Source organism: Rhinopithecus bieti, unplaced genomic scaffold (genome assembly GCF_001698545.2).
Source record: "Rhinopithecus bieti isolate Rb0 unplaced genomic scaffold, ASM169854v2 scaffold_16773, whole genome shotgun sequence".
NCBI lineage: Eukaryota > Metazoa > Chordata > Mammalia > Primates > Cercopithecidae > Rhinopithecus > Rhinopithecus bieti.
In genome coordinates, this window is record NW_016808848.1 from 1,431,591 (window position 1) to 1,454,599 (window position 23,009).

At 39.3% G+C, this 23,009-nt stretch overlaps 1 protein-coding gene across 3 annotated transcripts; it reads left to right on the plus strand.

Annotated features, from left to right (window-relative positions):
* Positions 1-182: 182 nt before the first annotated feature.
* Positions 183-22,768, plus strand: XPA (XPA, DNA damage recognition and repair factor). Of its 3 annotated transcripts, none has more exons than XR_001888282.1 (7): positions 183-478; positions 3,803-3,913; positions 7,967-8,072; positions 10,335-10,500; positions 12,593-12,710; positions 14,054-14,180; positions 15,226-15,288. XR_001888282.1 is itself a non-coding variant. In XM_017887566.1 (7 exons), the coding sequence occupies exons 1-6, from the start codon at positions 217-219 to the stop codon at positions 15,429-15,431; spliced, it is 969 nt and encodes a 322-aa protein (XP_017743055.1). In that variant the 5' UTR covers positions 183-216; the 3' UTR covers positions 15,432-15,455; positions 21,999-22,768. The 3 variants fall into 3 exon arrangements, 2 of the variants coding, with proteins under 2 accessions (XP_017743055.1, XP_017743056.1); XM_017887566.1 differs by lacking the exon at positions 14,054-14,180 and adding an exon at positions 21,999-22,768 and having other exon boundaries at positions 15,226-15,455; XM_017887567.1 differs by lacking the exons at positions 14,054-14,180; positions 15,226-15,288 and adding an exon at positions 21,999-22,768.
* Positions 22,769-23,009: the final 241 nt, after the last annotated feature.

Below are 23,009 nucleotides of genomic sequence, written 5' to 3' on the forward strand. Positions count from 1 at the left end.
TACTCTGAATCACCAAGCGAGACCTATTTTAAAGGTGACCAGGTCCTGACATATGATTTCAGCAGGGACTCTTCTCCCAGATGACAAGTGAGCAGGTAGGTAGGTGGGTACTCCGTGTCCGCGCATGCCCAGACTCCGCCCAGCGCCCCTGCAGGCCACGCCGAGGACCTTAACTGCGCAGGCGTTCTCACTCCGAAAGGCCCCTGGGTGCGGGGAATGCAGAGGCTGTGCCGGGGGGGTCGGCTTGCCTGGGCGCGCAGTGCGCGTGCGTGGGGCTGGGAGCTGGGTCCTCGGAGTAGGTCGGAGATGGCGGCGGCCGACGGGGCTTCGCCGGAGGCGGCGGCTTTAGAACAACCCGCGGAGCTGCCTGCCTCGGTGCGGGCGAGTGTCGAGCGGAAGAGGCAGAGGGCACTGATGCTGCGCCAGGCCCGGCTGGCTGCCCGGCCCTACCCGGCGACGGAGGCTGCGGCTACTGGAGGTTTGGGCCGCGGCGGCGCTTGCCCCTTCTCTCTCCCCGCCTCCCCGGTCCCCAGACTTGCTCGTGCGAGCCGAGTCCCGGCGCCCGGGGGTCGCGTCAACTCCGCTGGCGTCTGTGCGCAGATTCTTCCCCAGTCGTAGAGGGAATCCGCCCAGCCGCCTTGTCAGAGCGTCCTGTCCACGACCACAGAGCGTTCCGCGGTCGCGCCCTGGCCTCCTGGCCCCCGGGCCTTCTTTGCTGCACCTCGGCTGCTCAGCTTCGATTTTTCGTTTAGGGCTGCAGCCGCCCCGGCTGGGAGGTGCCAGCCACTGCCAGGTGTCAGGGCCTCAGCTGTCCCAGAAAGAGGAGTTAGACTAGTTCTTGATTCTAGCCTATATCTTGGTGTTTGTTAGGGAGAACTTTCAGCTATTGGAGTTGCCAAAAGTCTAATGGATTGCTTCTCATGAGCTACCCGTTACTAGAAGTGCTCAAACAGGGACTGGAAGAACCCTTATGTGGAGGAGAGGAGATTCAGCAATCAGAAGAAGGGACTGGATAGTAAACCTTTAAGATTCTAATCCATAGATTCCATGAGTCTGTTTCTTGGACATGTGACCTGTACGATTTATTGGCAAAAGCTACATGCTCAAAACATGTTTTTTGATTGAAGTAAATTAAGGACTGATCTCTCATTGCAGATTATTCTTTTATGGAATTTGCCACTGGGGCCAACTAATAATTTTTTCCAGGGTACTTGAAATATAGGACCACCTCTATAACATGAAGTACATGTGTTCCTAAAGCTCTGTACTGTCCTGTGTCGAGCTCAGTTTACAGCTGTATTATCTGTTACTCTTTTTTATCAGCCAGATGTAGTGAGAGTGAGAAGAGTCTGAAGCTGGCAGCATGTCTTGATATTCGTACTAACACCGAAACTGCAAATTCCAGCTACTTTTGATGGTACTGGTCTCATTCTTTCTGCTTTATGGTGGTTTCCTTTTATTCCTTTCTCAACTTGAGGCACACTAGAATTGGACAAAAAGTTCATTTGCACTGATTAATTCATAGGCACGATTCCATAAAGGTTTCCATATCTATACTACATGGCTGTGGAACACAAGGTGCAAAATAGCAAAAACTGGTATTAAATTAAACTTTTGATCATGGAAAGCAAGGTAGAATGAACATTCTGTAAGATTTCTTAGGCAGTTCCCCAAGAACTGAACTGTATTGTAGCGTCTGAGTACAACCCACCATGTTTCAAGAGTTAGGTAAGTGCCGGGATTTTTTATCTTTGTGATACTTTTATTTCCAGGTACTATACAATTTTCTTTTTCTTTGTGTGCCATGACATACGCCATGAAAGAGACTGAAAAAACTTGCTTAGAATACGAAGAGTGTTGCTAAGGTCCTGGGGAAACAGCAAGTCATAGCAGCAGAGAGAAATTGGGCTTTGTTTTGGGCATGAGTTAGCGTTGTTTAGGATCCTGCTGGAGTCATGGGCTCCACTACTCCAGCTTTCCCTGTTCTGAATTCTCATTGTGCTTACTGTCATTCCATTCATTTACTTTGCTATTTATATTACATATTCTGGTAGGTTCATTCGTTTCTATCCATCCAGTCGGTACTCATGGAATGTTTACTGTTTGTCAGAAGTATACAGGTAAAGGCACTCAGTCTAATGAAGGGGTACAGAGAAATGAACAGGCGTTATAGTGAGAATTGCTATTAACAGTGGAAACAAGCTTATAATCTAACCTTTCATTTAATAGAGGGAGAAATTGAGGCCAGAGAAGGGGAGTGACTTTAGCAGAATAAAACCTACTAAATTTGTCTTATTTTTAAAAATGGAGGTGTAACATACTGTAAAATGTACTCATCTGAATTTTACCTATGTGAATGCTTGTGTAAACACCATAGTGGTCAAGATATGTACACTTCCAGAACCTGAGAAGTTTTCCTGTTGCGCCTTCCTAGTCGGTGTCCACTCCCTACTCTCAGAAGTAATACTCTTCTGACCATTTGATTGGTATTACCTGTTTCTGAAATTCATGTACATTGAGTCTGTACAGTATCTGGCTTTTTTTTGCGCAACATGGTATCTGAGAGATTCAGGCATTTTGTTGCATGCATTGGTAGTTTGTGCATTTAGATGTTGTATAGATTCTTTTGTATTATGCTGCAATTTTTCTGTTTTCCTTTTGGTGGCTATTTGGGTTGTTTCCACTTTGGGGCTGTTAGGACTGAAACCTCTGTACACATTCCTGTTTATGTGCTTTAGTGGACATACTCACTTCTCTTGTGTATATGCCTGGAGATGGAATTGCTGGGTCATAGGAGAGGTGTAGTTATGCTCAGCTTTAGTAGGTATTGCCAAACAGTGATTATATCAGTTTCCATTCTCACCAGCAATGTATGGCAGTTCTGGTTGCTCCACATCCTCACACTTGGTATTGTCAGTCTTTTTCATTTTAGACATTCTGGTGAGAGTCTAATGATACTTCATTATGGTTTTAATTTGTATTTTTCTAATTATTAGAGATAATGAGAACCTTTTCATGTGCTTTTTGGCCATTTGGATATCCTCATTTGTTAAGTGCCTATTCAGATCTTTTGCCTGTTTTTAAAAGTTGGGTTGTCTTTTACTGACTTGGAGGATTTTATTATGTATTCTGAATGTGAGTCCTTTGTCAGATATGCATACGTTAGTCCTCCCTTATCCAAGGTTTTACTTTCCGTGGCTTTAGTTACCCACAGTCAACCATGGCCCAAAACATGAAATGGAAATTTCCAGGTGAACATGCGCGCGCGCACGTGCGTGCACACATACACACACACACACACACATACACATACAACACAACACACCCCACTGCTGGAGTTCTGGCTGAGATCACCTTGAATCTTTAGATAAATTTGTGAAGAATTGATGTTTTCATGATATGGAGGCTTACAATCCATACACAGTATATTTCTCCATTTATTTAAGTCTTCTTTGATTTCCCTTAGTGTTTTGTAGTTTTCAGGGCAGAGGTTTCACACATCTCTTTCTAGGTTGTTATTTCTTAATTCTACTTGTAGATTCTTGTGGATATTTTACACACATAATGACATCATCTGTGAATAGATGCTGTTTTACTTCTTTCTTTTCATCCTTTATGCCTTTTTGGTTTTCTTGCTCTGTTGGACTAGCTGGGGCCTTCAGTATAATGTTGAATAGAAGTGGTGATCGTGGACATCCTTGTGTTGTGTGAGATATATTGAATTCAGAGGAATTTTCTCTTTGTGAACAAGGTAACATACGGGCGTACCTACTTCAATTGTTGACTGCTTTTACTTTTGTAGGCATGGCTAATGTAAAAGCAGCCCCAAAGATAATTGACACAGGAGGAGGCTTCATTTTAGAAGAGGAAGAAGAAGAAGAACATAAAATTGGAAACGTTGTTCATCAACCAGGTAAAGTGAGTTTTTCAAAAATAAGTATCTAGATTGGTTATTTTGAGTAACATGCATAATTCTATGCAAACTGATGCTAAATAATGCTGCAGTTACTTTAATTAGTGAGTACATTATCTTTATAAAAGTGATAAAGTTTGGCAGTTTTGCTAGTAGATTAAAAAAAATCAAAGAAACAGCCATGCATATGGAAATGATTATTTAACTTGTGGCTGATGTGCTTAGGGGTTGATGCTCTCTGTTGTTTTATAATAGGCAGGGTTAGCCAGTATATTGATTGGTAGAATAAATACTCAGAATTATCTTGATAGGCTGAAATGAGGCGCCAGCATCCAGGAGATAACTGTGGAGAAAGAAAGTTACTTACAAAGTATAAGGTAGACCAGCATACAAAGAAGGATATAACTATGATCTAAGGTTAGTGCTTTGGTAAATCACTTATGTGTATGCATATCTTCACAGTGAGGGTACTTTCACAGTCTTTGGGAAAAAGATAGAAACACTTTATTTTTTCATAAGTTTAGTAGCCAACAATGCAATATAACAGATTTAAAAAAAACAAAAACCTATTTCAGTCTTGAGTTGCAGCTACAGAAGTGTTGTGCATTCATCATTGTAGGTGGTTGCCCTGCTCTAATCCGTGTGTGTCTATACTGTTGTTTGCAGAAGCTGAGACTCGAAGGATTAAAATAGTTGTTTTTATTTGCATCAGGGACTGGTTTTGTGGAAGACAAAACCCAGGGTGGGGTTGGGGGGTGGCCGGGGATGGTTTCAGGATGATTCAAGCACATTACATTTTACTGTGTACTTTATTTCCATTATTATTACATTGTAATACATAATGAAATAATTACACAACTCTTGCTTATGGTAGACCGCCAGTTTCTGAGTGGTAAATGTAAAAGGGAGTGACAGTTTGAAAATTATCATTGTGTTTATTTAGGAATTCCCATTATAAAGAATGTTTTAAATTAGAAAACTGCACATTTTAAACGTTTTAATTAATAATGCTATGTAATCGCTTCCTAATTGGTATTTCTAACACACTTTCTCTTCATTCTAACGCATCCTGGTAAATTTTTCAAATAGACCACTTTGGCCGTCACTAGCCTTGTTCTAAAATTTTTAGTTTTCCTTTTGTCTATGGATATGCTCCTCTAATATTCTACAAAAAAAGCATGATTTTTTTGTTTGTTTGTTTTCTTAAAGTTTGGAGATTAGTGTGTTATAACGAAGGAGGTAAGGGAAGGCAGTGATAGGAATATTTTGAAACAAACAATTAATGACATAATGACAATTCGCCTTTTCTTTTTTTTTTTATTCTTCTTTAAGATGGAGTTTCACTCTCGTTGCCCAGGCTGGAGTGCAGTGGTGCGATCTCGGCTCACTGCGACCTCCGCCTCCTGGGTTCAAGCGATTCTCCTGCCTCAGCCTCCCGAGTAGCTGGGATTATAGGCATGCACCACCAGGCCCCACTAATTTTGTATTTTTAGTAGAGACGGGGTTTCTCCGTGTTGGTCAGGCTGGTCTCAAGCACCCAGTCTCAGGTGATCCACCCTCCTCGGCCTCCCAAAGTGCTGGGATTACAGGCGTGAGCCACTGCGCCCAGTCGACAGCTCCTCTTTCTTCTCATTGGAAATTGTGGCAGCTCTGAGAGTTGGAGCATTCAGCCTAAAGACTTCTTAGTAAAATTTATTTATTTACATATATATGTGTATGTGTGTGTGTGTGTGTGTGTGTATATATGTATGTATGTAGGTAGGTTGTGTGTGTGTGTGTATGTGTGTGTGTGTGTATATATATATAGAGAGAGAGAGAGAGAGTCTTGCTCTGTCACCAGCCTGGAATGCAGTGGCGTGATCTTGGCTTACTGCAACCTCTACCACCTGTGTTCAAGTGATTCTCTTACCTCAGCCTCCCAAGTAGCTGGGACTACAGGCACACACCACCATGCCTGGCTAATTTTTTTGTTTTTGTTTTTGAGACGGAGTTTCACTCTTATTGCCCAGGCTGGAGTGCAGTGGCACAATCTTGGCTTGGTGCAACCTACACCTCCTGGGCACAAGCGATTCTCCTGCCTCAGCCTCCAGAGTAGCTGGGATTACAGGTGCCTGCTACCACGCCCAGCTAATTGACAGCTGGCTAATTTTTGTATTTTTTTGTAGAGACAGGGTTTTGCCATGTTTACCAGGCTGGTCTCGAACTCCTGGACTCAAGTGATCCACCTACCTTGGCCTCCCAAAGTGCTGGGATTATAGGTGTGAGCCACTGTGCCCAGCCTTACTAGTAAAATTGCTGGCAGAAACAGTTCTTACAGGATTAAGTTTCATAGCTAGGCATTTGAAGTTCTTAAATAATCTAGCTTTATCTTACCTAGAGTGGTTTTTCTGTGCTGGGAGTTGAGGATACATGGCTGAATACAGACTCTCCTCTCAAGGAGTTTATAATCCAGAAGGTGAGACAGATAAGGAAGCTTTTTGCTTTGTTGGTAGGGAGTAGAATGGAGGGAGAAAAAAATTTTTCCATTTGGAAGTGAATGCTGTTGTTGTCTCTCTTCTGTTACCATGCTGTTTATTGCTCTTTCCTGTGTAATGTTGGTGCCCCGTCTGTAAGCAGATCCCTTTTCGCCCTACCGCTCTGGGACTAATCTGTTTTGTACTTTCAGCGGTGCTGTGGTAGGCAAAATAATGGCCCCCAAAGATGTCCATGCCTTAATCACCCTGGAACCTATGAATATATTATCCTTATCATAGCAAAAAGGACTTTGCAGACATGATTAAGGTTAAAGACCTTGAGATGGGGAGAATATCCTGGGTTATCCAGGTAGACCCAATGTAAGCACACAGGTTTCCTTAAAAGTGGAAGAGGGGCTGGGCACAGTGGCTCACACCTATAATCCCAGCACTTTGGGAGGCCAGGGTAGGTGGATCACCTGAGATCAAGAGTTTGAGACCAACCTGGCCAACATGGTGAAACTCTGTCTCTACTAAAAATACAAAAATTAGGACTGGGTGTAGTGGCTCACACCTGTAATTCCAGCACTTTGGGAGGCTGAGGTGGGTGGATCACAAGGTCAGGAAATCCAGACTAGCCTGGCCAATATGGTGAAACCCTATCTCTACTAAAAATACAAAAATTAACCCGGCGTGGTGGTGCGTGCCTGTAATCCCAGCTACTTGGGAGGCTGAGGCAGGAGAATCGCCTGAACCCAGGAAGTGGAGGTTGCAGTGAGCCAAGATCATGCCACTGTACTACAGCCTGGGCAACAGAGCGAGATTCCATCTCAAAAAACAAAACAAAAACAAAACAAAAATTATCTGGGCATGGTGGCGTGCACCTGTAATCCCAGCTACTTGGGAGGCTAAGGCAGGAGAATCGCTTGAACCCGAGAGGTGGAGGTTGCACTGAGCCGAGATCGTGCCACTGCACTCCAGCCTGGGCGGCAGAGCAAGACTCCTTTTCTACAAAAAAGTAGAAGAGGGAAGCCGAGAGTCAGAGGGACATGTGATTATGGAAGTAGTGAGTGATGCCATATGAGAAGCCACCATTGCTGACTGTGAAGATGGAGGAAGGGGTCATGAGTCAAGGAATGCAGGCAGCCTATAGAAGCTGGAAAAGGCAAGGAGATGGATCTTGCCTAGAGCCTCCAGAAAGGAACACAGCCCTGCCAACACCTTAATTTTAGCCTACTGAGACCCATGTCAGAATAAACTAGAGATCTGTGTGATAATAAATGCGTGTTGTTTTAAGTCACTTAGTCTGTGATAGTTTCTTATAGCTGCAATGTAGCACTAATACAGGTACCTTGCACATGGCTGGGATTCAGAAATACTTATGGAATTGCTAGGTTTTTTTTCTTTATCTTACTTCCTTTTCTTTTTTCCTCTTTATTTTTTTTTTTAGATAAACATAATCAAGGTCCTATTTTGTCTTTTACTTGAATGTATTTATGTCAGGCATAACATACATGCTGATAAGCTAATAAAGTAGAGGAAAATATATTGTTCTCGTCATAAAAAAGGAAACTTAAAGAGTTCATTTTCCTTTTCTTAGGACCTGTTATGGAATTTGATTATGTAATATGTGAAGAATGTGGGAAAGAATTTATGGATTCTTATCTTATGAACCACTTTGATTTGCCAACTTGTGATAACTGCAGGTACGTATTTTAGATGATGTTCTTAATTGCTAATGTTTATGGGTAGGTTTAGGGCAAAACAAGTTATATCTGTTTGGATTTGATATTTTCTTAGTAATTATGATTTTTATTTTGGGCGTTTCCTAAAATTTCTATGGTTTCTATTTTGCCAAATACAGTAAATCTGTGTCTATTAAAGCTTGTGATATACCCCATAAAATAGGAAGGATGCCGATGGTTCTGCCATAGAAATTTCCTTTTCTTTTTCTGCTGGCCTGAGTTTTTTTGTTTTTGTTTTTTAACATCTCTCAGTAGCAGGCTCCTAACCCTTCTCTTCACCCAGCCCTAATGATCCCTCTATTTCTTCATTATTCCAGGGTGTGTTACATCTTGGTCAGAGGACTGGGGCCTTCAATGAGAGGACTGTAGCTCAGAATACCTTTTTCATTCATCTTTTGCTACCCTCATAAAGAGAATAGATGAGGAAAAGCCATATTCTTCCATTCTTTTTCTTCTAGACTTTATCCTTTTTTTATATCACCCAGAATAACCTTTCTCACTTCACATGGTTCTATCGCTAATGTTGACTCAGCCAGATGCTGTGCTGGTATCTTTTGCACTTTGAAGGCACTATCTTGGAATCTTAGTTGTCCCTCTTACCTGCTCCCTGTGCTTACTTTGTCCCTACAGCCCTAAATCAACTCCTCACATACCTGAAGGACCCAACCTTTTAGAGTCCCCCCTGCAGACATTGGGAACCATCGTGATTGGCTTGTTGCTGAGCGGAGTCCTGGGTAGATAGAGAGGGAGGTGTGGTCCCTGGTCTCATGATCAGATATATGGCTGGGAATGTTCCGGCACCACAGCTGGAACTACAGATTACAAACTCATTTCCCACCGACACAGTGGTTAAGGTCCACAGTATTGTCATCATTCTTAAAAGCCAGTATAGCTTTTGGGAACTAAAACACTACATAGAATTTTATTTCCAAGAGAAAATGGAAGCAACTGTTGTACTGGTTTAAAGAAAGTTGTGAATATATTACCTTACCATAGCAAAGGGACTTTGCAGATATGATTAAGGTTAAAGACCTCGAGATGGGGAGATTATCCTGGGCTATCCAGGTAGACCGAATACAAGCACACGAGCTTTCTTAGAAGTGGAAGAGGAAAGCTGAGAGTCAGAGGGACATGCGATTAATGAAGAAGTGAGTGCTGCAATGTGAGAAGCCATCATCACTGGCTGTGAAAGTGGAAGGAGGGAGTCATGGTTAAGGAATGCAGGTGGCCTCTAGAAGCTAGAAAAGGCAAGGAGATAGATTCTTACCTAGTGCCTCCAGAAAGGAACGCAGTCCTGCCAACACCTTGAAAAGTCTGGAAACATTACGCTTTTATGTTTAATCATAATCAGGAACACAGTCCTCCATTCTTTTTCAACATCGTCAAAGATGATAGTTTTAGTACCATGTAGTCTACATGTCTCCTGTTAGTTTATACTTCTGAATTATTTAGCTTTCATACAGCTCTTCCCAGTTTTAACTTTTATGTGTTTGTGATAGAATCCTCTGATTGAACCTTTGATTTCTCCCCGCCCTGACCTGTACCTGCTCTTTAGTGTTTACCATTTCAGTAAAGCCAGCTTCATTCACTGGCTATGTCTCCACTCTCCTGTGTGTATTAATTCCAAACCTGTTTGGCTTTAGGTTCAAACCATATCCTGAATCCATTGGCATCTCATCCTCTCCCACTGCTGCCTTAGTCTAGGCCACCATCAGCTCTTGCCTGGACCACTGCCGTAGTGTTCTAACTGGTCTCTCCCCCACTACCCCTTTTGTACCCCTAGGGTCTCCTTTTCATATAGTATTTTGCTCAAAACTTTCTAGTGGTTTCTAAGCATTGTCTTCACCATTGCTTGCAAGGCCCTGACTGTCTCTGACTGTATCTCCCACCACTCCTCACCATCGCTTACTGCAGGTCTTCTAGTTACACTGGTCCTCTTGCTATAAGCTCTCTTTGCAAAATACACCCATGCCCTAGAGCCTTTGCCCTTGCTGTTCCCTTTGCTAGGAATGTTTTTTCTCTAGATAATGTAACTTATCAGAATAAGTAAAAGATAAAGTATTTTTCCGTTAGAATTCTTACGTTGCTAATTTAACCATGAGAGTTGCAGGAAAAGTATTTTATATGTCCTTTTGCTGTGTGTGCCCCTAAGTTGCTGGGCCATTTGCAAACTTAGTTTATTTAAAATAACTAATTTATATAATGGACTTTATCTGTTTTCAGAGATGCTGATGATAAACATAAGCTTATAACCAAAACAGAGGCAAAACAAGAATATCTTCTGAAAGACTGTGATTTAGAAAAAAGAGAGCCACCTCTTAAATTTATTGTGAAGAAGAATCCACATCATTCACAATGGGGTGATATGAAACTCTACTTAAAGTTACAGGTCTCTAATAAGTTGTATTTATTATGTTTAACTCTGGTAAAGTCTTAATAACAAACTAGTCATAATTAGCTTGGTTTTTGCTTACAGAGTGTGAAAAAACTCTTTTCCCTAGTTTTGCATATGCATCACAGTCATGTATAATGACATTTAATAACATGTTTTCTCATTTTGCTTTTTTTTTTTTTTAAATATGGTAAGGTCTCACTCTGTCACTCAGGCTGGAGTGCAGTGGTGAGATCATGGTTCACTGCAGCCTTGACCTCCTGGGCTCAGGTAATCCTTCCATCTTAGCCTTCTGAGTAGCACCTGGCTAGTTTTTTGTATTTTTTGTAGAGATGGGGTTTTGCCATATTGCCCAGGCTGATCTCGAACTCCAGGGCTCAAGTGATCCTCCTGCTTTGGCCTCCCAAAGTGCTGGGATTACAGGCATGAGCCACCATGCCTGACCTCATTTTGCTTCTAATATGGCACTTTGAAACAAACATGTTGCTATGGGGTGATGTTAAGAGTACAATTTGGAAACTAAAAAAGGTTGGAATGGGAGTCAGGCCCCATTTCCTTACCCTCTTTCACCTCCATCTCCCACCAAAAAAGAAATATTAAAAAAAAGAAAAATTTCAGAAATACCTAAAATCTAACTCTACCCATCTGGAATGCTAGTGAGTGTCCATATAGCTCTATAATCTCAGAGCAGGTCTTCTTAGCTCCACTTGCTGCAGATGGGGTACAGCCGTGCCAAGATGGTGATCCACCTAGTGGCTAGGACTGCTAGTGCCCAGGCCAGTTTCTTTGAGTCACAAGCAGTCTCTTGTATTTACCTCAGAGTGGTACAAATATTGTAATATTCTTTTTGTGCTGTTAGCTTAAAATATTGGGAAGCATTGCTTTAGAGCACAGTTTTGAATATATACTATATTAGAAAATCCCATATCACCAAATAAAATTAAGAAGCCATATTGTAAAACAAAACATGTACTAAATTTCATTAAATACTAATACAAGTCTGTTGATTAGAAAATTCACTATTGTTTTATGTACTATTAAATATTTTTAAATGCCGCTAATTAAATCAGTATACACTTTCTTATCACTTGATGCTTTTATTTTATACTCGGTGAAATAGTGCCATTAGACTTTATTACAGTTTTTTGTTATATATCACAACTTTTGCATACATAAAAGGGAAAATGCAAGTGCAGAAGACTTATGAAGGTATTCCTAAACTTTCCATTCAAAGTCCAGTTCTTCACCACTTTTTGACTCAGAGTTGTTAAAGTACCATTAAGTGCACTGGTGATGCAGCATTTTCAGGGATGTTAAATTGTGGAAAACGTGATGTCCCAGAATATATGAAAAACAAGTATATCACTTGATTATGTTAAATTTGAGTTTGGCTACACTGATTAATATTATGGTCCTTTAACATATTGTGAGAGGTATCCTGAGCATAATCCTTAGTGGTAAATTCTCTTAAAATGTAAGTAAATACTATAAAGAGTAAAGGTATGTAATGTAAAGTTTTAAAAGTAGAATGAAGACTTTTACATCATTTTGGTACCAAAATTTAAAAGTATATATATCCTGCAGATTAGAAGTCAGGTCGATAGAAACAGTTACTGCTCTTGAAGGAGATGAGTAGTAGTAATTGGTAATTTCCTGCGGTTGGAGATTTTTGGAGATGACCTCATATTTAGGTCTGATGTGGCTAATCTGTCAACAAACTGTTTCTTTGGTGAGTCCGCTACAGTTGATCAAACTCACTGACCACATGTACTTTTGATTCCTGTGACGATACAGTCAGAGGACAACTTTTGTATTTATAATCTAATTCAGCATACGTTTACTGACAGTTTCATAGGTTTAGATAGATGTTTTATTAGAGTTGTTTCTGATCATTCTCATAGGTTTAGATAGATGTTTTATTAGTTGTTTCTGATCATTAATATTTAGAATCTTTACATTTCTCATAAGTATTTATAAATTTATACTTGAGTTAGATATTCTTTGGTACCTGTGGATTTTACAGTTGTAACTTTATAATATTTTGCAAGTCCGAATCACAACTTATTTAAATATGGATTTTGTGTTGTAGATTGTGAAGAGGTCTCTTGAAGTTTGGGGTAGTCAAGAAGCATTAGAAGAAGCAAAGGAAGTCCGACAGGAAAACCGAGAAAAAATGAAACAGAAGAAATTTGATAAAAAAGTAAAAGGTAGGTGGCCACATTTTATATCATGAAGGATTGTGTTTTGCCATTTTGCAAAAAGCCTTTAGCTAGATTCTTCCTGTTTAATGTCACCAATAGATTGGAATGTGTTTTTCAGAGGTTGAAAAAAAATGACTTGAAGTTTGCCTCAGTATGTTGGTCTTCAAGGCACTCAGCTCAAACCTCACAGTACGACGTTTCTGAAAAACATGTACATCATCATCTTAAAGTGAATCATGTTTTTATATAGGAACAATGTGAGGATTCGGAGTGGTATCACTGGTCAAGCATTTGGCATCAATTAAATCTTAAGTATAATCAATAGTGTTATAAAAAAACACACCCACCAACAATCTCCTGTAATTGCTTAAAATGAAAAGCCATGCCCTAAGTCTTAGTCATCTAATTCAGCAGCTAGAAGGAACTTTTATTTTATATATGACCAAAAGACCCAGAAAGGTGGAGTGACTTGTTACATAGATAGTTACTGGCAGAGATGGGACTGGAAGCAGGCTTTTTTGACTGAAAGTCTCCATGAAGTAGTCATTTCTCTATCCATGCATCTGTGTTTGCATACATTCCCTTGTCCATCTATCTATGCATTAATTTGTCCCTGTTATCCATCCAGGTATGTATGTCTGTTAAGTCTGTCTGTCTTTTCATCCATCCATCCATCAATGCATCCAATGTTTACTAAGTGTCAATTATGTGCAAGGCACTGTGCTAACATAAATTCTGGAGTCAGAATTTGTCAGGAGAGAAACTTAAAATCGTACCGGTGTGCTAGGTACCATGATAGTGATGAGCGAGCGGTGCTGCAGGAGCACAGAGGTCACTTTCTGCTCTATCACAGAATCCCTGAAAGAGCCTTAAAAAAGGAAACATCCATATTCTTCATGCAGTAATTTTGCAGAGGCCCATTGTAGTGTACACTGTGTAGAGATAACACATACTTTATGTGTATATTGGGTTTTATATATATACTAAATTAATTCATTGAAAATGAATATCCTATCCATATAATTTTGCTTTTGTTTTTCATAATTGGCTTTGGAGTGGTTTGGATTGGATTCATAAGTGGTTTTGGAGAGTGAATAAGATCAGATGTCTTAAAAACAAAAAAGCAAAACCTAAAATTGAACGTAAGCCTTCCTTGTGAGGAACACAAGTTGTTGTAATTCTTCTTATTGTGAGGATTTGTTTTTCCTTTGTTGTTACAAGTGTAATTCAATTACAGTGCGGAAAAGTTAGAGAATTACAAAGAGCTCTTATCGCATTGATTTTCCTACTCAGAGACAATCATCAGCGACGTTTTAATTTTTGCTCTTCCTGTTCTTTTCTATCCTAAGATCCTTAAAATTTTTTAAAAATAAAAATGGAAGCACTATTTGACACGAAGTTAAGCCACCAACTCCTTGATCAACATCCGTATACACATCTTTTTATATAGTTACTTAGCAATTCCTGAATCACAAGGTAAGGCACACATTCATGGCTTTGTAGAGAGGTTTCCTGTAATAAGTTGTGTCACCTAAGAACATTTCATTAAAGACCTCCCCAGAATTAGCCACTGCTGTATTGAGAGGATTTGGAAATGGTTCTTAAATTTGGCCCTTTAATCTTTTCAATGCTTTACACCAGTCCTTCCTCTGTTCCAGTAGCAAGGAGAATCTTGAAAGATAAAGTAGTGAAAAGGCATTTTAAGAGGTGTGAAAGAGAGGACAGAGTTATAGATTAGTTATATACTAGCCTAGGATTTTTTAACTCCAGCTACCTGAAATCACCTCAACTCTTACCTCTCTGCTGCCTCCTTAAACCATTTCCAGGTGGTATTTTGGTGCAGATAATAATATATGGATAAAATACTAAGTATTAATTAAAAACCTGTATCTGCAAGGTGATGAAATATTTTTTGAAACGAGGGCTGTCTGTACTTTCTTAGATACTAATTCTGTAGTTTGGTCACAGTGTCATCTAATGGTAACAAATTCCTGTAATTTGACAAACTGAATGAAAGACGATGGCATCCATTTCATCACATGCTTTTTTAATAAAATCCTCTGTGGCATATATATTATTAGGATGAACAGAACTCTTCAAAAAGGTTTAGTTTTCATTGGTATTACTTTTTAAAGAAATATAAACTTTAATGTAATTGGCTTTTTTTCTCATTACATTAAATTGGTGCTGTTAATCACCAGATAAGTTCATTGTTAATTGTCCTCATTTTTGAAGAGTTTGAACTTGCCCTGAAGTTTTTCATAGAGTTACACCTCTTGGGTCTGGTTTCTTTTCCAGTTCGCTTTTTATTTGAATGAAGCATGTCTTTTGAGGAAATTTTCCAAAGTGGTTACATGAGTCATATATTTTCCAAGTCTTTGCAAATAGAAATGTTTTTCTGCTTTTGTGCATATGAATACCTAAGTTCTGTAACATTACTCCACTGTCTTCTGGTGTTTAATGTGCAGAGAGGTCAGTGTGATGCCTTCTTTAATTATGGCTTCTTGTTGATTTACTTTAGAGGTTGTTCCCGCCTTCCTGAATAGGCCACAAAGGGCTGAGATTGGAGTAGACACTGTAGAGAGTAGACACAAGGAGCTTACTGTACAGTTTTCTCAGAGGCTCAGAACAGAGAGGAATAAAAGCAAGTCTAAAAGTATTTTAGTTGAAAAGAAATTGGAACCTGGTTCCTCTTGGTCTTCTGATTTTGATCCACAAAGAAGCTGACACAGTTTACTTCTTTATGGGAAGGTAAGAGATTATATTTACCTGCTTTGAGAATATGATCTTCTACTTTAGCAATTTGAGAATTGATCTTACTACCAAAAATAATTTTATAGTTTAAATAGTATAAGGTGTGTATATATCTGTATAGATCTATATCTATATAGATATATAAAAATAGGGTGAAAGACAAAGTGTTTTCTTGTTAGTGAATTCAAATTTTTACGGATTTTAGATACAAGAAGGCAGAAACTGCTGTTCAGTTTTTTAACTGGTATCAAAACTCTGTATCAAAATATTCAAAGGACCAGTTGAGAGTATTTGGAAAGAGTTCTTTTGAATTTGGCCATTTCAGTGCCCTCCACCAGTCCTTCCTCTCTTCCAGGAGCAAGGAGAGCCTTGAAGGATAAAGTAGTGAACAGGCATCTTAAGGCGTGTGAAAGGACCGTTATACATTAATCAGTTATAGATTATAGAAATCAGTTTTGATTTCAAAACTTCAGGATGCACTGGCCTTAGTATTAGATGGGAACGTTCACTTGGTTCAAATGTAGAGAACTTTTTGGGTTTGCATGTCTACTCTATAAATAAGGTAGAGATAAGGCTTTTCTTTAGTTATACCAGCTTTCTCTTATTCAGTACTGGTAGAGGTTACCCTTCTAAAAAAAGGAAAATAACTTCATTTTCATTTTTTATTACTATGTACTTTCCTCCCAAAAGAGGTAGGTAAGAAATCTCTTATGGGGGCCCAAGTTTGTGAACATTGTACATTGTGGGTCTGTGGTTATATTTAGGAGTCTTTGGAGTCATCTCTCAAGAGAGTTTGGGAGACTCAATTCTCTGTTACTCTGCTTTAGTTTATGGAGGACTAAGTAAGACCAAAGCATCATATTGTCTTTGTGTCTTTTCCTTGTAATTTTTTTTCCTCCTGTTAACAAGGGGCACCATGAGTCAATACTTCCTGCTCTACCATGAAGCATTTAGAAGTATCTTGTCTGTCTCAGTTAGTTGTCTTATAAGTTGACCTCAGAAGCAGCATTGGGTTTCCTTGAATACAGACCACCTCTTTTGCAAAACCAAGATGTTAAACTGAATGCAAGTTTTAGATTGGTATAAAATAACATTTTCATTTAAAAAAGGATTTAGGAGAAAATTTTTTTGTGTAAAATGTGTAAGCGGTCCCTGAATATATCAGTAACAAGACTGGTTACCATGAAAATTGTTATAAATTTCCACAAAAGGCAGTCCTTAGTTAATAGCTTCCAGCATTGTGAAATTCTAGGCCAGTGGAACTAGGAGGCTGGCACGTGGTAAACCACTATTTTGTCTCCAGCTTCAATTAGGCCTTCAGCACTGCGTAGGACCTGCACCCACGCCAGGTTTCCTTGGCTCCCCCAGTCGGTTTCAGACCTACAGATCTTTTTTCACTCTCCTAAAGCCTTATCTTGTTTTTACAACTACCTCCTTCCCATTCTCAGCAGTAGGTAGTTGATTTCTGCTTTCCTAAGTTTTAAGTTGTTAAATGTAGTGTGAAAAAAGTATTAATCTTAAATTTATTTACCTGATGTTGACATTTGCCATATTTACTTTTTCTTCCACACACACATATTTTGCCAAGCCATTTATGTTACTTGCAGACATTGTGATTCTTACAAATACTTCAGCATGTTTTTCCTCAAAACAATGGCATTCGGCCGGGAGCAGTGGCTCACGCCTGTAATCCCAACACTTTGGGAAGCCGAGGCGGGCAGATCACCTGAGGCTAGGAGTTTGAGACCAGCCTGGCCAACATGGTGAAACCTTGTCTCTACTAAAAATACAAAAATTAGCTGGGCATGGTAGCGGGCACCTGTAGTCCCAGCTACTCAGGAGGCTGAGGCAAGAGAATTGCTTGAACCCAGGAAGTGGAGGTTGCAGTGAGCTGAGATTGTGCCATTGCACTCCAGCCTGGGCAAAAAGAGTGAAACTCTGTCTCAAAAAAACAAAAAACAAAACAAAACAAAACAAAAAACAATGGTGTTCTTCTACATAGCTAAAGAACAATGATCATACTCAAGAAATTTAGCATTAATATAATGCTGCTGTCTTGTGTATAATTTAATATTCCCGTTATTTTGGTGTCCTTTACAGCTTTTTGTTGGATCCAGGTGCTATTCAAGGATGATGTATAGTGATAGTTGCTTTTAAACTAGTCTCTCAGCCTTTTTTGTCTTTCATGACGTTGACATTTTGCAGTGCCCAGGCCAGCTGCTATTCAGTGTGTCCCTCCATTCAGATTTATTAGCTGCTTGTTTCCTCACAGTTAGACTCAGGTCGAATGTTTTTGGTGGGAATACTTTCAAGCTGATGTGTTTGAGCATTTATCAGTAGACACATGGTACCAGTTCTTTTAAGGGAGTGGTAGTTTGACTGCTTAGTTAAGGTGGTGTCTGCCAGGTTTGTCCATTGTAAAGGTACCCTTTATCCTTTGTAATTAGTGAGAAATCTAATACTGTGTGAATATCTCATTCCTTACCTTTCACTCAGTGGTTTTATTTAGTACACAGGGCTGAGTCTTACTGTAGTTATTATTGTGGTGGATATAAATGGTGATTTTCTATTTCTGTCACTTTCTGTAATTGTTATTTGGCTTTTGGAAAGAGGAGCTTTTCTCCTTTTAAAACTTTTTTTTTTTTTTTTTTTTTTAAGCATCAGCTGGACTCATTGTTTCTTATTCTGAAGTCAATGTATTATAGTCCATTCCGGTCATGATTCATTTTGGTGTTGAAATTGTCCAAAATTTGTCCAGTAGAATCCCCTTCAAACTAGCTCCTGTCTTTTTAAACTATTTTGTTTGGAAATAATTTCAAACTTATAAAAACTTGCAAGGATAATAATACAAAGGGCCACTCATATATCCTTTATCCAGATTACCTACTGTTAACACTTTATGCTATTTGCATCATTTGCATGCTCTTTCTATACACACAATTTATTTTTTTCTGAACCATTTAAGACTTAAGTTGTATACATTACCACCCTTTACCCATAAATATTACAGTGTATATTTCCTAATAGGGATGTATTTTGTTACACAACCAAAGTATATTGTTAACTCGAGTAAATGTAACATTGATTTAGTATTTATGTCTAATCTGCCCTCCATATTCTAGTTTTGTTAGTTGATCTAATACTCTTTTTAGTGATTCCTTTCTAGAACAGAATCTAGTCTGGGATTGGGTATTGGCTTTAGGTACCAAGTCTTTCTAAACTTTTCTGGGATATTTACACAGCTCTTATTTTTTATGACATTGACATTTTTGAAGAAAAGTCTGCTTCCTCTGCCCTTTCAAAACATGCTTCTCACTTGGGGCAGTTTCTGGTGTGTCCTGCTGGCTGGATGTAGGGTATGCATTTCAGGCCAGGGACAGTATGTAAGTGATGTGCTTTTCTCAGGGCCTCATATCTGGAGGCACTGATGTCTGTCAGCCCTCAGTGGTAATTCTGATTTTTGATTTGATAAGCAAAAAGAAATTGTATCCCCCTAGATTTAGTATCCATCCATTGATGGTTCCTGCTAGAACCAGTCTTTCTAATTCCAGCATTCCTTCTGCATTTAAGCAGTCGGCAGTCAGCATTCTGTAACAACCTTTGCCCCATTTACTTATTGGTATGAATTCATTAATTTTTCTCCAGTGGCTTTGGTTCTTTCTGTCCTTACTTTGTTGCTCAAATGGTCTGATTTGGCCTAGTGACTAGCTTTTGTATCTTTTGACATGTCATTTCCTTTTTTATTTTTATTTACTTGTTTACTTTTGAGACCTAGTCTTGCTCTGTCACCCTGGCTAGAGTGCAGTGGCGCAATCTCAGCTCACTGCAACCTTCGCCTCCCGGGTTCATATTATTCTCCTGTCTCAGCCTCCCAAGTAGCTGAGATTACAGGCATGTGCCACCATGTCCAGCTAATTTTTGTGTTTTCAGTAGAGATGGGGGTTTCACCATACTGGCCAAGCTGGTCTCGAACTCCTGACCTCAAGTTGATCCACCTGCCTTGGCCTCCCAAAGTGCTAGGATTATAGGTGTGAGCCACCATGCCCGGCCTTATGTCATCATTTCTTGAGCACTCCTGCTTTCTAGCACAACACGTGTACCTGTATTTCTATGTCTCTGTCTATAAATGTATGTAAACCTTGAGTTTACACACTGATACATCCAGTTCTAAAATTTCATGGTTCATTTTAGTTTTACTTATACGGGCTTTTTGGATGATGAGAAACCTGGTGGCTCCCGTGATCCTTAATATAGTAACTTGATCAAAGCCATTTGTGTGACTAATTCCCATTACTCTTGCTGCCTCCTCTTCTGGAGGGAGCCTCTTTTTCTTGGGCTCTCTCACCCTGCTGTGGATGCTTACTTGCTCCATAGGACTGGATTGTTCAGAAAGGGAAAGAAGGGTGAAAAAAACTCCAAATCTATCTATTTTAAAATACTTCCTTATGTTCTGTTGTTTTTTCCTTTGAGACAGGGTCTCGCTCTGTCACCTAGGCTGGAGTGCAGTGGTGCAATCATGGCTCACTGCAGGCTCAAACTCCTTGGCTTAAGTGATCCTCCCACCTCAGCTTCCCAAGTAGCTGGGACTGCAGACACATGCCACCATGGCTAGCTAATTAAAAACATTTTTTAAAATTTTTTATTTTTTATTTTTTTAAGAGATGGGGGTTTCACTATGTTGCCCAGGCTGGTCTTGAACTCCCAGGCTCAGATAATCCTCCCAAAGTGCTGGGATTACAGGCATGAACCATTGCACCTGGCCCAGAATACTTCCTTTCTGGCACAAGTTTTTCCAGGAATGTCTAGTAAATAAATTAAAGATGTGGGTTTATTCTTACCATTAAGCCTGACACACTAGCTGAAGAGTGGGGAGAAAAAGTCAAAGTCAGTGTAAAACCTTAGGTTCAATTATGGCTAGAAAGAGTTTTACTACAAGTATTTTTTTTTTAGTATTCAGAAAAGTTTTCTTTGGTACCTCTTTTTAAGTACACATAATATTCAAATTAGGCAGAAAAGTTAGTTTAGCATGATTGCGCCACAGTAAAATTTTGTAGGATTTTCAGTGGGATAAGGTGGCCAGATGTCTTACATGAGAACCAAGTTGAAAAGCAGGTATTAGAATTCAAGTAGGCAACATCTTCCTTACATTATCTGAAACCAGGGGGCATCTGTGGAGTTCTGGTTAGCATATCATTTTTTATTTAGAAGATATCCTAAGGTAAAATTTAAAGGAAGGGGGGCATTCCAGATCTATATCTAGAAAAACCAAGGTCTTCAGAATATGAGAGGATACTGAAAGAAATGAAGAGTTTAGGTGAACATTTTTTTCTTCCAGACCAAAAACTATCTAGAGGTATGTGCACTGAAATAATGTCAAAGTACTTTTCATGCTAGAAGTATCCATCAACTATACAAACTTGGGCAACTTATAACTTCTCTGTGCCTTGGTTTTCTCATCTGTAAAATTGGAATAATTCTACTTAGCTTAAAGGGTTGTGAGGATTAAATGTATTTAAAGTGGTAAGAACACTGCCTTACACATAGCCCTGTGTTTTCATCTTCATGACATAAAAGCTGAAAATAAGATTCAAGTAGTATTTTGATACTACTTATAGATCTAAAATGGATTAGGGAAAATATGTGATTACTTGGTGTATGTTGATTTTTATAGCTGCGATTATACAAGACAGCTATCATACTCTCCCTTAGGTAATGCCACTGTCAAAGACAATGATGAACTGTGTGGATCACTGGTGAGAACAGAAATGTAAAGTGTTGCTAAAATATGATTTACTTGGTTGCTTTCAAAGAACCCAATATAATTTTCTTTGTAAAATGATTTTGACAGGAAGTAGCAGAAAAACCTCCAAACATTAGAATATGACCAGTGTCCTGGCTTCACAGTTATCTTTGCTTAGTTTCTCAACCTGCAAATTAAAGTAAAATCAAAACTCTATGGTTCTTTCCAGCTCTTAATATTCTGTGATTCTTATTTTTAGTCCTCTTATAAGAACTTCAATAGACTTGAGGTCTTATTGCACAAGCAGTTTTTCTAAGATGAAAACATACCAGCATAGTGGTAGAGTTCTCTACTTTCTAGTTTTCTGGCAAACCTTGACTTGATGCTTATTGACGTAGCTCCTGACAAGAACTTAAAAATACTTTATATTTCAGCTGACTCATTTTCCTACTATGGCATTCTGTTATCTGAAGTCAAACATACCTGAATGTGTCCTATCTTGTTACTCAACTCACTTCTGAATATGGTTCTGTTTTGCATACCACCAAACCACATAACCATTTCTGAATCTCGTTTCACACTGCTCCAGTGAAAACTTGATTCACAGGCCAAACTAGTGAGGTAAGAAAGTAAGTTTGCCAAGTTTGTATAATCAACTTTGTTGTAAAATTAAGGTAAACTATATATGGTTTAAATACACAGACACACACACGCACATTGCTGAAAGCTTGATGGATTTGGATTTTTGGATTCAGCTGAATAGCACCACTGAAAAGATGACTTTAAAATTTTTTTCTCAGAATTGCGGCGAGCAGTAAGAAGCAGCGTGTGGAAAAGGGAGACGATTGTTCATCAACATGAGTATGGACCAGAAGAAAACCTAGAAGATGACATGTACCGCAAGACTTGTACTGTGTGTGGCCATGAACTGACATATGAAAAAATGTGATTTTTTTAGTTCAGTGACCTGTTTTATAGAATTTTATATTAAAGGAAATTGATTGGTCATGTTCAAAATTCAAAAAAAATGCAACGTCTTCTTAGATGAATGAAACCCTTGTATAAGTAATGCTTCAGTAATAATTATGTATGTTATGGCTTAAAATTAGCACATTTCAATGTGAAGGTCGCCTGGCCTGGTTGTGTGCAGAATGTCATGTCTGCAATTGCTTTCTTACAACAGAGATGGGAGCTGAGTGCTAGAGTAGGTGAAAAAGTGATAGGTCAGCTACAAATTTGTGGACAAGATACCAAGGCAAACCCTAGATTGGGGTAGAGGGAAAAGGTTTCAATAAAGGCCACAGCTGGCTGAACTGGATTCTTAACCAGGAAACAAATGGTGGTGTACCACTGTACCCTAGGTTCTGGTCATGTGTTTTTTAGGACGATTTCTGTCTCCACGATGGTGGAAACAGTGGGGAACTACTGCTGGAAAAAGCCCTAATAGCAGAAATAAACATTGAGTTGTAGGAGTCTGATCATGTTTTCTGTACTCTTGGGGCCTCTATTGTGGGCCCTAACATTAGTCTAGATAGCTTTTTAAATGTTGGATTAAAGTGGAAAAGAGTTGTTTTCATGGTTGAGTGTCTGATTGTTGATCAAAGAAGGTACTGATGTTTATTGTTAAGTAGTGCTAACATTTACTGAGCATTTGCCAACCAGGTGCCAGGCGTGCACCTAAGTGCCTTAGGAGTATGTTCATTTAGTCCCAGGCTTGCTTCCGTGCTGCTTTCAGATTTCTAAGGAAAGGAAGTGACAACCCAATCTCACATCACCTCAGGCATGTGCAACAACTTTAGTGAAATTTTCCC